Source organism: Saccopteryx leptura, chromosome 3 (genome assembly GCF_036850995.1).
Source record: "Saccopteryx leptura isolate mSacLep1 chromosome 3, mSacLep1_pri_phased_curated, whole genome shotgun sequence".
Lineage (NCBI taxonomy): Eukaryota > Metazoa > Chordata > Mammalia > Chiroptera > Emballonuridae > Saccopteryx > Saccopteryx leptura.
The window spans coordinates 88,753,352-88,768,118 of record NC_089505.1 but is presented as its reverse complement, the minus strand read 5'-3'; the positions used below and the strand labels follow the sequence as shown (position 1 = coordinate 88,768,118).

General features: G+C 43.3%; 1 protein-coding gene across 5 annotated transcripts in view; it reads left to right on the top strand.

Moving 5' to 3' along the window:
- Positions 1-14,767, top strand: part of RERE (arginine-glutamic acid dipeptide repeats) — a 422,789-nt gene that overhangs the window by 315,576 nt on the left and 92,446 nt on the right. For all 5 annotated transcript variants that reach the window (XM_066374961.1, XM_066374958.1, XM_066374959.1 and 2 more), the window contains one exon: positions 14,596-14,694. In XM_066374961.1, the coding sequence (XP_066231058.1) occupies positions 14,596-14,694 (99 nt within the window). The remainder of the gene's footprint in view (positions 1-14,595; positions 14,695-14,767) is intronic.

Genomic DNA, 14,767 nt, shown 5'->3' with positions numbered 1-14,767 from the left:
CAACACATTTATTCCCTTGTGTTTTTGCCTTGTTTTGTTTATTTTCCTTTTATATTTGCCTTTGCTCAGGCCTTTTTCTCTCCCCCTCAGCTTTTGACTGAGTTTTGAATATCAAGCATAGGCCTGACCTATGGTGGATGAAGTATCTACCTGGAATGCTGAGGTCACCGATTTGAAACCCTGGGCTTGCCTGGTCAAGGCACATATGGGAGTTGATCATTCCTGTTCCTCTCCTCTCCTCTCCTCTCCTCTCCTCTCCTCTCCTCTCTCTCTCTCTCTCTCTCTCTCTCACTCACTCACTTCCCCCTCTCTAAATGAATAAATAAAATATTTTTTAACAATTCAAAAAAAAGAAAAAAGGCTATCAGGCATAGGACCTTAAGTTTAGCACTGCTGTTTCCATTTTACCCCATTTATTTCCACTGTGGTTACTCAGAATGTTGGAGGGCAGTATCAACTATTGGTCAGCTGCCTGATGCCATTAATAACAAAATTAATACCAATAATAAAATTAAAATTTGTTTGTTAATCTAATGCTTATGTGTTAGGTCAAAGCTTAAGTGCTTTTCATGAATGAATTAATGTAATTTTCATAACAATTGTATGAGATAAATAAGGTTATCACCTACAGATTAATAACCATATCCTGTTGCACATTTATATACATAATAATTAAACTTGGCCCTGGCCGGTTGGCTCAGCGGTAGAGCGTCAGCCTGGCGTGCAGGGGACCCGGGTTCGATTCCCGGCCAGGGCACAAAGGAGAAGCGCCCATTTGCATCTCCACCCCCACCCCCTCCTTCTTCTCTGTCTCTCTCTTCCCCTCCCGCAGCCAAGGCTCCATTGGAGCAAAGATGGCCCTGGCGCTGGGGATGGCTCCTTGGCCTCTGCCCCAGGCGCTAGAGTGGCTCTGGTCGCGGCAGAGCATCGCCCCCTGGTGGGCAGAGCATCGCCCCTGGTGGGCGTGCCGGGTGGATCCCGGTCGGGCGCATGTGAGAGTCTGTCTGACTGTCTCTCCCCGTTTCCAGCTTCAGAAAAATACCAAAAAAAAAAAATTAAAAAAAAAATAATTAAACTTGAGGACAGGGTAATTCTATAGTTACTGCACTTCTTGGCATCTCCTTTCTTGAAGATTGCGATGTAATTTGAATGTTTCTAGTCTGTAGGCCATTGTTTTGTTTTTTGTATATGTTGACATATTCTTGTTAGAATCTTGCCAGGTTCAGTCTCTGGGGCTTGAAATACAGTGATTCTGTTGGTGTCCCATCTCCCCCGGTGGTTGATTTCCTCCCGGTACAATCAGGGCGGCTTTCTCTTCACTTTCTAGAATGACAGGCTCTTCCTGAAAGGTCTGTGTCATCCTTTACTCTGTCCTGCATAGATTTTCAGTCACTGTTTCCACCTTCCCTGTATTTTCTCCTGGTCAGATTTTATGCCTTCTTGTTGGTCGGTCAGCTTGTCTAGTCTAGGTTGAATTTCCCTTTTATTTCTGAAATCTTCTCATAGAGATTTTTTGTTTTTCCTTTTTTGTTGTTCTGTCTTCTTATATTGACTGTTGTAATAGTTCTCTTTATCTCTTTGTGATGTTATTGGAAAACTATGTTCAAGATTCTAACCCTGTTTTGTTTAACTTTAGCCCAGGGGCCGGGAACCTTTTTGGCTGAGAGAGCCATGAACGCCACATATTTTAAAATGTAATTCCATGAGACTCATACAATATGTTTAACACTAAATACAAGTAAATGTGTGCATTTTATGTAAAACCAACACTTTTAAAGTACAATAAGTCTCTGAATGCTTTTTAATAATGTTGTTATGCTGTTGCTAACCAATGATGAATAAAGTACTTCTTACCATTAATATGACTTCTGATGCTGCATGGTTTTGCTGATGGCTTTGTAGTCTGGTTGATACATAGTGAGGTTAAGCTTCATGCAGGCATTGAGACTTCCATCCGTTAAACGTGATGGAAGTCTTAATGTCCTTTAGTTGTGAGAAAGACTGTTCATATGCATACGTAGAGCCAAACATTGTCAGTACAGCAATACTCACACGTTGCAGTGTGTGGTATGTGACGGAAAGCGCGTTCCAAGTTTTGACAATCAGCTGGTCCGCAAGTTGAAGTTTTTTCATTTCTCCCCACTTGTGTTTGCTTGCCAACTCTGCTTGCTGTCATGCAGGTCTTTCCAAATCTTCATCCAGTGACTTGAACTTATTCACCCACATGTCTGAGGCCTTCAGGTCAGCAGCTTGTAGCTCAAAATTTCTGATGGAGATACCGGGGATGTAACTCAAGCCAGCGCTGTCCACTGCAAACTCGTGTGGATAGGTGATGAACTTAAAAAGACAAGTGCGCTCACGAAATTCTCCAAAGCACTTTGAATGACTGCAGGAGATTAGATATGAAACCCACTAGCTGCTGGAGATCAAGATGTTGAGCAGGGTCACTTGCTGTGCATGTATCTTTAAACTCTCCCAGTTTTTCAAAGTGTAGTAAACAACCTGTTTCAATGTCCACGATGGAGAGTTCCAGCTTGTTTTCAAATGCAAACACAGCTTGTTGAAGGGATAAGACTGTATTTCCAATGCCTTGCATTTTCACATTAAGCTGGTTCAGATGTTCAGTCATGTCCATGAGATAGTAGAACTTCAGGAGCCACTCAGTGTTAGCTAACTCAGGATGCTCGATGCTTTTCATTTCAAGAAAAGTCCGGATTTTGCTCAGACAAGCCACGAAACGGCTGAGCACCTTCCCTTTTGACAACCAACACACATTGCTGTGCAGAAGCAGACCAGGATAATTATTCCCAACTTCATCCAGCAGTGTTTTAAACTGGCGATCATTTAAAGCTCGGGCAACAATAAAGTTGACCACCCAAATGACCAGCGACATCACCTCACCAAGCCGCTTGCCACACATCTGAGCACAAAGCACCTCCTGATGTAGGATGCAGTGAAAACTTAGAATGGGTCTCTTTTCATGTCCACAAAGAAGCGCTACAAATCCTCTGTTTTTCCCCACCATGCACGGAGCACCATCAGTACACACCAAAATAAGTTTATCCATTGGTAGAATTTTTTTCTTTAGCGAACTCCGTGAAAGATTTGAAGAAATCCTCCCCTCTTATTGTCTCTCTCATAGGCAAAACAGCAAGACTTTCCTCACGTAGTGTGTCACCGACAGCATACCTTGCGATCGCGCTGAACTGGGATAAATGGCTTATGTCTGTTGACTCATCCAAAGCGAGAGAAAAGAATGGTGCTGCATTTATGTCATTCACTGTGTTGCCTCAATTTGATTTGCCATCATGATGGTACATCGTGAACAGTTCTTGCTGACAGAGGCATGTCTTTTATTCGTTTAATTATCTTGTCTTTATCCGAAAAGTCGTCAAAATGTTCATTGGCAACATCAAGCATGAATGTTTTGGCATACTTCCCATCTGTGAATGGCTTTCCGTTTCTCACAATTCCTAAAGCACCAGCAAAGCTAGCCGAATTCTAGTCACCTTGTTGGGTCCAAACACGGAGTTGCTGCTGACTAGCTTGCACTCTGCACAGTAGCTCTTGACATGCTTTCTTCCTGCTGTCCCCCGCTGGATATTTCGATGCATTGTAGTATGTGTGTTGAAGTGCCTCTTTATATTTGACCATTTCATCGATGCAGTTTTATCATTGCATATTAGACACACTGCAGAACCTGCCCTCTCCACAAAGGCAAATCCCTCTGTCCATTCCTGCTGAAAAGTATGATACTCCCCATCTTTTTTTCTTTTAGCCATCTTCTTCGTCAAAAGGGTTTCTGCAATTAGCTAGCTGACTACTCGATTAAAAGGTGGGAAGTTTGGCCTGATCTGTGGTGGCGCAGTGGATAAAGCGTCGACCTGGAAATGCTGAGGTCACCGGTTCAAAACCCTGGGCTTGCCTGGTCAAGGCACATATGGGAGTTGATGCTTCCAGCTCCTCCCCCCTGTCTCTCTCTCCTCTATCTCTCTCTCTGTCTCTCTCTCTCCCTCTCCCTCTCCTTTCTAAAAAAATGAATAAATAAAATAATTATTTTTAAAAAATTTAAAAAAAAAAAAGGTGGGAAGTTTACTTCCTAACCTCACAACGATCCATGTACATTACACATTATCCAATAAAAATTTGGTGTTGTCCCAGAGGACAGCTGTGATTGGCTCCAGCCACCCGCAACCATGAGCGGTAGGAAATGAATGGATTGTAATACATGAGAATGTTTTATATTTTTAATGTTATTTTTTTTTTTATTAATGATTTGTCTGCGAGCCAGATGCAACCATCAAAAGAGCCACATCTGGCTCATGAGCCATAGGTTTCCGACCCCTACTTTAGCCTCTCGTGTCTTTTAACAACTTGGTTTGTTTCTTCTGTCCTCCATCTCGATTTTTCTTTCTTTTTTTACTTTCATTGTGTATGGCCAAGGTTAATCATATTATATTGATGGTGAATTTTCGAAACCTGCTCTGTGAAGTCATCTTGGTTTTTCAAGGCAGAGTAAATGTCACCTCAGTTGGCTTTCATTGGCACTCTGTATTTTTATGATATTTATTTTGTTATTTTGTGTGTCCTCTTTTCTGAGCTGTTGGTTCCCACCTCCTGCCTACACACTTACCCTGAATGAAGACAAGACAGTGTGCTTGCTGTGTCACTGTAGTAGGAGAGGTTCCTGAGCCCATCATTGCCACCAGATCACTAGTCCTGAGCTGCTCTAGGACTGAGCCTCAAACTGTTTCCTAGATCATGGACGGACATTAGACTCCTCCTTCTGCTGTATACTTAGGGAAGTGGCCTTGAATAAGATACTGACCTTTCAGTTCCTGCTAGTTAGTACTCTCACCACAAAAGAATGGTGTGAGGAATGATGAAAGCACGCAGAGACCTAATACAGTTCCTGCCACATCTGATGCTCAACAAAGTTTGGTCCCCTCTTACCCTCTTTTTGATTCCAAGGAGTGGCATAGTTCCTGAACACTGTATTTACTCAGTGTGTTGGAGGGAAGGTTGATTCTATGTATTTCCTTCCAAAAATTAGCTGGACCTTTTCCTCAGCCCTTCCTCTCAGCAGTTAAATTTCTCATGTCCGCCATTATCTCTGAACTGTGCTCCCATGGCTATGTAGTCAAATGTAGCCTCTCTAGTGCTTATAGCATTATTGGAATAACAGCGGCCATAAATAAATGGAACATTGTGCTCTTAGTTTTAGTTACAGTTTTTCATGTGTATATCGTGTCATGAACTTGGTGGTGGCAGTATGAATGAAAATACTATCTTGACATCTGTAAATCTTAAATTATTAGAAAAAAATTTTAAAGTTTTATCTCAGACAGATTTCAGTGGGATCTTCCTTAATTTATGTTAATGGTTGAAATAATGAAAACAACTCAGAATTTCAAGAACTCATCTAAATCTCACTTTTTTCCTTTCTAGGTAATTTTGGCAGGTGTTTTTGTTTGTTTGTTTTGCAAATAGTGTATTTTGCAGAATAAAATACTTGAAATCTAATGTTGTTCTTAATGGACTGCAATTATTTAATATTTAGTGTGAATGCAGTCTAGCTCAGGTAGGCTTTTCTGCAGTCATTCTGATAGCTAACTGTGAAGGGGTGCTTTGTTGTAGTGGAAACTGCCAGGTGCAGTGCCATTTGATCTAAAAAGGTCACAGTAAAAGAGACATTTAAATTAAGTTATAAATTACAATTGAAGAACAATATTTTGATGTGTGAGACCAAGGATGTCAGAGCTGGGAGATGTAATTCATGGATTCATTATAGAACAGAGGTGCCTGACAGCTGAGCCATGCCAAAAGCAAAATTTATTTGTAACATCACACAGACAGAAAATGGCAGCTAAGATGAGAAACCAGAATGGAAACTTGAAACCTTGTGGTAATACACAGTTTATGCTAATAAGACTGCCTGAGACCCAGAGATGTTTAATGACCACCATAACATAAATGAGTGTTGGGGCATATGCACATTTTCAATCTTATTTAAATTAAGACCTCGTCCTTGCTCTGTAAAATAACACACTTTATAGCCAGGCATTAAGGTTGATTCTCTCACCTCTCTGTCTAAAACACAGATTTGCTGATATTTCAGAACTGTTTCAGCAAGGGAATTAAAGATAGGGACAAGATTTCTATCACGGAAGCTTTGAGGAAGGATATAATTTAATGTTTATAGCAATCCATGAGAAGTTCAATCATGAGTTAATTAAACTGTAGGCAGTCATTAAGTATTATTTATTCTTTCGAGAAGCTTGCCAGTAAAGCACTTATATATATTAAATTATAGAGAGTAATAAGCAGGGAATGATTTGTCAGGCAGAGTTAGAGGAGCAGATTTAACTTGGGCAATTATGCAGAAATGTGTTTTTCTTCTGATGGCGTGGTCCTTTCTTCTTGCTGATCAGAGCGAGGTCAGAGGCTGTGAGGAGACAATTGATGTGTAGTCACCAGTATTATTGGCTCAATTGAACACCTGGCCGGTTCAATAGTCAGGTAAGAGCCATGTACCTAAAATATCACTCCCCGTGTTGATACCACTGTGCAGTTTATAGTCTTTGACATCTCAGAGCCTCCTGTCACATTGTGTCTCATTTAATGCTGTCCACTGTCCTTTGGCACAGCTGAGGGATGGTGGTGTTAGGCCCATTCGACAGATGAAAAGCCGCAGCTCCGTTGGTTTGTGACCAGCAGCTGACAATAGTCTCTCCTGCCTCAGGTCCGGCGCTGTGTTGCCTTGGCTACCGGAGGCACAAACTGTGGGGCCGTTTATGTGATGGGCCTGCTGGGCAGTGGAGTCCTTGAAAGCTTCCCTGTGTAACTGCTAACTGGGGCCAGTGCATATGACATGGCAGTGTCTTTGGCTCTCTGTGACTCGGAATAGCAGTTGCATTTGTTACAGTGGAACCAGGAGTTTGTTACTCAGAAACTGCTCTTTTTGAGAGAGACAGACAGACAAGAAGAGAGAGAGATGAGAAGCTGTACTCATAGTACAGCACTTCAGTGGTTCATTGATTGCTTCTCATATGTGCCTCAACCTGGGGCTCCAGCTGAGCCGGGCCAATGACCCCTTGCTCGAGCCAGTGACCTTGGGCTTCAAGCCAATAACCCTGCCCGCTAGCCAGCGACCCTGCACTCAAGCTAGTAAGCCCACTCAAGCCAGCAACCTTGGGGTTTCAAACCTCAGCGTCCCAGGCCGATGCTCTATCCACTGTGCCACCGCCTGGTCAGGCAGAAACTGCTCGTTTTAGCACCAAAGTCCCCTACACAGTCTGGTCTGCAAGTTCACTCTTCCCTCTTTGCTGGCACAGTGTAGCAGAAGGAGGTGCTTGGTTACCCTTAGCTGAATGAATGAAAGGTAAAGAGAATGCAGTGAGAGCGGCTTGCCTCTGAGGCTGGCACATCCCACTGTGTCGCAGGGGCAGCAGAAGGTGTGGCAGGGCAGGGCTGGAACCCTGATGTGGGCAGAGTTTCTCTTAGCCCCTTCTCAGTGAGCAAACCAACACGAACGAAAGACCACCTCAGGATTCTGTGGACCAAACCCAAGGACCAGCCACCAAGGGGTGGCATGAAAGGCTCATGGATTGGGGAAGCATTTCTGTTTTGTATCGGATTCCCCAGACCGCAACCTGTGCTTTAGGTGAAGGTGAAGTTGACTTGTGCAGACGTGCAGCCCTGCAGTTCAGTAACGTGGAAGCAGATTGACAAGTCCCCGCTCCCCTGATGGCTAGATTAGACACGCGCACATACTCACATAAGCGCTCCTGCACCGATGAGTCTGAAAGCAGAGGTTTCTGCTGAATGACCTCCTGCTTTAGTGGCTGGCAGGGTGATGGGGATGGTGTAGGCCAGGGGTCTCAAACTCAACTCAGCATGTGGGCTGCAGAGCAAGATCACAGCCGTTTGGCAGGCCGACTAGGTCTACAAAAGGCAACTGTTACGCAACACTTTTCTCACTGCAGTTGAAAACAAAAAAAAATCAGTACAACAAGCACAATCGTACATGCAGTTTACTCAGTGTCACAAAACGACCAGAAACTGTAGTTCGCATCACAACTGCTGTTAACTAAGCTAATATCTAGCTAGGATGCTAGAGAAATGAAAAATACAAGTAGGCCCCTAGGCTTACTTAATTTTATTCAAAATATTTTGAACTTCGTGGATTAGTCTGCGGGCCGCACAAAATTGTTCGGCGGGCCGCATGCGTCCCGCGGACTGCGAGTTTGAGACCCCTGGTGTAGGCTAAGCGCTGTCCCACTGGTAGCTCGGGAAGGTTGCAAGCTGATGGGAGTAACGATGCTGTGTCTTGGTCACTGCTTCTTGCAGTGATCTTTTCCTGGTGGCCCCAGAATGGTGCAGATCTCTGTCCTCCACGTGAAATTGCATTTAATCCCAGATTTTACCAGGCTGGCTCGGCTGTGAAATGGACAGACAGGTTTATTTATCTTGCTTTAATTGCTTTTCCAAGGCTACAAAGTGAAGCTGTAAGGCTTTTGAGGGCTCTCCCCTCCAATCCCCACCTTGCTCTCACTGCAATTTCTTTGAACCATTTTCTCTAGGGAAACGGTAGAAAATCTCACCCTTACTGAAAGGGTCTTTTACCTTAGCAATGTTGGGAAGACTGAACCAAATTTCCTTGTACTCTAGATGTGTCTGTGTGATCATGATCAGTTGTTTAACATTTGAAACCAACATAATGCTTTTCAAGAGATGAAATTGTTCTAATTTTCAGAGCTAGATGCTGTATTAGAGAAGAATCTTTTTAATGACTATTTATATATATATATATTTAAAGATTTTATTTATTGATTTTACAGAGCAGGGGTGGGGGTGGAGGGGATCGAGAAGTATCAACGCATAGTTGCTTCACTTTAGTTGTTTATTGGTTGCTTGCTGTATGTGCCTTGTCCCGGCAAGTCCAGGGTTTTAAGCCGGTGACCTCAGCATTCCAGGTTAACATTTTATACACTGTGCCACCACAGGCCGAGTGACAATTTTTATAGATTTAAGATAGCTGGTATTTAGGAAAACTTAGCAACTCTAATTTACATGAGGAATACAGTTGAAATATCCAGTTGAGCTCTTGCTCAAACATTATTTAAGCCCTGGTCTAAAGAAACAAATCATCATCATCTAGAAACCAAACCCCTTTCAAGAAGGGGGTATGTATGATGTATCATCATACATCAATGATACATCAAGCAGAGATGGTAGCTAGAACCCAGTCTCTTAGACTTTTTTTTTTTTTAGATTTTATTTATTCATTATAGAGAGGGGAGAGAGAGAGAGAGAGAGAGAGAGAAGGGGGGGGAGGAGCAGGAAGCATCAACTCCCATATGTGCCTTGACCAGGCAAGCCCAGAAACCCAGTCTCTTAGGACCCTGTGGTTTGGATGTGACATTTAGTTAGATGTCATAAGAGACCAGCACTTAAAACTGATTCTCACAGTTTACACCGTTCTCAGCTGCGCATTTCTGATGTTCATTCCCAGTGCTAGTCACAGCCATATCTGTCCCTAGGACTTGGAATACTAACTGGCACAGTTCAACAATCAATAAATATTTGTAGAAGGAATGGAGGATATCCTGAACTCCAGTAATTTCCCCAAAGTGCTCAAAAGATAATCTTCATTCTTTTGTAGCTATATGGACCATAACACTTTAGTGTATTAAAAGTATATCTTTAGGGAAATGTAATTAAAGTATTTCTTTAAAGATGTAAGTTTCTCAGAATTTTCTGACAGGATTCCTGAAAAATGGAAATAAATGTTTATTACAATAAGAAGAAGGTGACTATTTAGAAAGGTTTCTTTTGGTTCCCTAGGGAGAGGGCATGCCAGAACAGCCCCTTAACTGAGCTTTTGTGCTGTTCTGCCTGCATGATTCCTGACAGCACAGTAGCGTCCTGCCTTCGTTTGTTTGTACACATCTCATCCCCATACAGTAAGGGTGTGGGTTCCATCACCGCTCAGGGCACACACGAGATGAGATCAACCAATGAATGCCTGGATAAGTGGAACAACAGATCAGTGTCCCTCCCTCCCTCCCTCTTTCCCTTCCATCACCCTGCCTTCCCTCCCCCCCCTACCTTCCCTCCCCTTTCTCCTTCCCTCCCTCCCTCCCTCCCTCCCTATGTTCCTTCCTCCCATCCTTCCTCTTTCAAATAAATCAATAAATTAAAAAATATATATTTCATTGCTGTTGGTAAATCTCAGACCTCTTTACATTTCATATGTGTCTTTGTGTAGGGGTTTTAAACATACTGTGTTTATGTTGTGGAATATAATATTTTTGGAAATAGGAATGTTTTAATAAGACAGAGCAGTAGATCAAATGAAAGGGGGGAGTTACCCCTATTTAGAGAACAGAGGAGTGAAGGAAGCTCCGGTTACCACAGGAATTGTAGCAGCTTCTTGAAGGGAAAATGTGATCTCAGATCAAGATTGTAAAGGGAGCATGCCTGCTGGGCTGTGTTTAGGGGGCAGCGCCTCTTTCTCTAATGAGCACCTCACTGAAAATTGAACTGACGGGTATCATGCAGGCAGTAGTCAGCCTCTCTGATGAACCAGACAGCCACACCCACAGCTCAGAAAGTGTCTCAAAACATTTCTTCCAGCTGTCACTTGAAGCTTTCCCTGGTTCACCAAAAGGCAGGAATATCATGAGAGTGATGACATTGATTTATCTTCAGTCACTCATTCACTTTTGGAATGGGCTTTATGTTCTTATGAGTAATTTCCTGTTATCAACCGTAGAAGATTTAAAATTTAAAAATACTTTCTGTGTACAAACCAGAGCTTTAATCAAATTTTATAAATTATTAACATGAGTAATTATATGAAACATAAGTGGTTTTTGTTTATAGTTCAGCCTTTTTTCTCTAAATCTAGAAAATTGAAAATTGGGTAGTGACTGCTTCCTTTATTTTTCCTCTTTCCTTTCTTTCTCAAATACACAGCTAACCTCCATTCAGCCTGCTGTGTGCCAGCTACAGTCCTGAGCAGTTCACATGTGTTTTCTAATGTTCTCCTCACAACAGCCCGAGGAGGTGTATACATGTTGTTATTCTACTCATTTTTAGAAGTGACAGTGGGGGCGCCACGAGAATGAGGAGGATGAGCGACTCGATGAGGTCACACACCTAGGGAGCAGCAGAGCTAGAATTTGAATCCACGGCTGACTCCGAAGTCCATTGTTTTTCCTCTCTCCTCTTAATTACCCCATGTGCTGTAATTACCTTTAGTAAAATGGTTAGTCTGCCATGAGCTTTCTATTAAGAATTTATGATTTGATCAACTTGAATTGCTTTCAAATGATCACTAAAATATGTGCTTTTTCAAAAATTAAGTCAGCATGCAGTTTTTCCTGTTCACTTTCCATCAACGTTGAGCTCTCATTATAGGTCATCTTTCTATTATAGAATTTGGCAGAAATATGCTTTTTTTGGATATTAGGCAAAGTATGAAAATCTAACTTTATTTCTATGTTTTATATTTCTTTTAGCATTTAGTTTGTTTACCTAGTATAGTATTTACAGTCTATTATATTATTTTTAAAATATTCTAAATGTCATAAAAATACGTAAATTAGCATGCAGCATTCATATCATTGCACCCCCACCCCTTCATGCTGTGCCACCAACAAAGCAGAATCCAACATTGATTGTTGTAGATGTTTTGTCTTGTTTGAAGGCAGTTGACTTATTGTTGTTATTAACGTATAGCCTTGACTTTCTTGGACAGCTGGATTTAAAATAAATTGGGGTCTTCTAAACTATGAGAATACTCGGGACATTTTAATTTATAATAATTCTGTTTTGATGAATGAACAATAAAAATCGGTATTTGTGACATCACTTCTAACATCAGTTGAATAGTTAGAGGACAACTTCTATTTTTTTTTTTTTTTTGTATTTTTCTGAAGTTGGAAATGGGGAGACAGTCAGACAGACTCCCGCATGCGCCCGACCGGGATCCACCTGGCACACCCACCAGGGGGCAATGCTCTGCCCATTTGGGGCGCCGCTCTGTTGCAACCAGAGCCATTCTAGCGCCTGAGGCAGAGGCCACAGAGCCATCCTCAGCACCCGGGCCAACTTTGCTCCAATGGAGCCTTGGCTGAGGGAGGGAAAGAGAGAGACAGAGAGGAAGGAAAGGGGGGGGGGTGGAGAAGCAAATAGGCACTTCTCCTGTGTGCCCTGGCCGGGAATCAAACCCGGGACTCCTGCACGCCGGGCCAACGCTCTACCACTGAGCTAACCAGCCAGGGCTGACAACTTCTATTTATCGCAGCTTCCTCTTTGCCCCGCCCCAGTGCTACAGCAGTCGTGGGAGGGCATGTGCGTCCTTTTCCTGACTTCTCTTACCGAGAAGCAACAGGGCTGTCCTCTCCCCTCATGAGTCTGCAGCTCTTTGCCTCAGCTGTGGTGATACTACTTACTACAGCCTACTTGATCTTGTCATCTTCTATGTGTTCTATCTCCATAACACGACCACACTAGCTGGTGAGTTTCCTAGAAATAAAAGCTGTGAACTAATAAGGTTTGTGTGCTATTTGTACTGAGTGTTGGGCAAATACTGCTGAATTGTTCAAATAAGGGTTTGAAGCACAGGTAAAAAGGTCAGAATAGCCACTCCATGAGGGCAGGGTGGCTTCTGCATGTTTTGTTCACTGCTATATTCTCAGGGTCTAGTACAGTGCCTGGAATGTAATAGGTCCTCAGTCAACATAAGGCTGAATGAATTCAGGTCAAAAGAGATTTAGATTTGGGTTGAGGCTACCTAGGGGCACTACTAAAAGGCATTTATTGGTTAATTTAACAGTATTTCTACTGTTGGATAACCTTATGCTACAGACCATGTGAGACACTGGAGATATAAGTCTTAGCCAAAACAGATTCTTATATTAGAAAAATAGATCTGTGAGGGAAAGATAGATTTCCAGTGAGAATTTTGGAGGGACAACTGCAGTTTGCAGAGGTAGCTCAAGCACCAGGATACTTCTGCCTGTACTTCTCTTCATTGTTTGCAAGTTGAGACTCAGGAACTAGGATGAGTGGGGTCACAGGAGCCAGGCTGGAGTATCTTTGTCAGAGGTTGGGTGGTGCCAGGCACTGCCTGGAGTTGCAAAGGAGATGGAGTGAGAAAAGGTCATTAGAATGCGTATGTATACTGTTAACAGAATTATCCATTTCTTTAAAAAGCTGTTATATTTTAGGTACTTGAGATTTTTTTGGTGAAATTACTACATAGTTGAAAGACTTAAATGCTTAATGGAACGAGCATAATCTAGTCTGTTGTTAGGCTGCTTTGGGGAGAATGGGACAGAGTAGGGGTCACATTGGCTGGGTTTGAGTCTTGGCTCCATTGCCTAATGGCTTAATGTGGTGAGCACGTTAACTTGATGTTTCTTTGCTTTAGTGTCCTTGTTTGTAAAATGAGGTAACAATAGTTTTTACCCCATAAGATTAAACGAGAGAATAAGAAAAATCATGATTGGCCCTGGTCGGTTGGCTCAGTGGTAGAGTGTCAGCTCAGCATATGGACCTCAGTCCCAGGTTCGATTGCCAGTCAAGGCACACAAGAAAAGCGCCCATCTGCTTCTCTATCCCTCCCCCTCTTGTTTCTCTCTCTCTCTCTCTCTCTCTCTCTCTCTCTCTCTTTCTTCCCCCTCCCCCTCCTGCAGCCAGGGCTCGGTTAGAGCAAATTGTCCACAGGTGCTGAGGATGACTCCAAGACCTCTTACTCTAGGCACTAAAATAGCTCTGTTGCCGAGCAACTGAGCAGTGGCTGCAGATGAGCAGAGCATCGCCTTGTAGGGGGCTTGCCTCATGGATCACAGTTGGGGTGCATGCAGGAGTCTTGTCACTCTGCCTCCCCTCACTTCTCATTTAAGAAAAAGAATATAGCCCTGGCCGGTTGGCTTAGTGGTAGAGCGTCAGCCTGGCGTGCAGGAGTCCCGGGTTTGAACCCGGCCAGGGTACACAGGAGAAGCGCCCATCTGCTTCTCCACCCCTCCCCCTTTCCTTCCTCTCTGTCTCTCTCTTCCCCTCTCGCAGCCAAGGCTCCATTGGAGCAAAGTTGGCCTGGATGCTGAGGATGGCTCTGTGGCCTCTGCCTCCGGCGCTAGAATGGCTCTGGTTGCAATAAAATGCTCCTGGTGGGCATGCTGGGTGGATCCCGGTCGGGCGCATGCGGGAGTCTGTCTGACTGCCTCCCCGTTTCCAACTTTAGAAAAATACAAAAAAAAGAAAAAGAATATAAAGAAAAATCATGAATGCATGGAACATACTTACCACTGTGCCAGGCCAGCCATTCAGTAAATGTTTGTTGTTGTTCTTAATTCTATTCCTGTCATTGCCAGTGTTCTCTGCCTTACCTGTCTCCCTCTCAGCGCAGCTGGAACCGGGAGGGTGGTTGGGTAAGAACAAATTATCATGTCTATGGAAATGGTTGTGAGTCTGTGAGCCCAGTTAGCAATCCTTCTGTTAGAGTAAAGGCAGGACTTCCCTTTATTAACCTGCTTCCAGTTGTTATTTGGTGCAGTTAGCTAACTAAAATTGTTGTTGTTTTAGCTGCATGAGAGCGGCTACGATGCCGGCAAAGCCCTGCAGCGCCTGGTAAAGAAGCCTGTGCCCAAGCTGATCGAAAAGTGCTGGACCGAGGATGAAGTGGTGAGCTGGTGGGAGCAGCTGGTGGGAGCGTGCCGGGGATCTGGGTCGGTGGGCGTTTGCTTCTCTGTGTGTG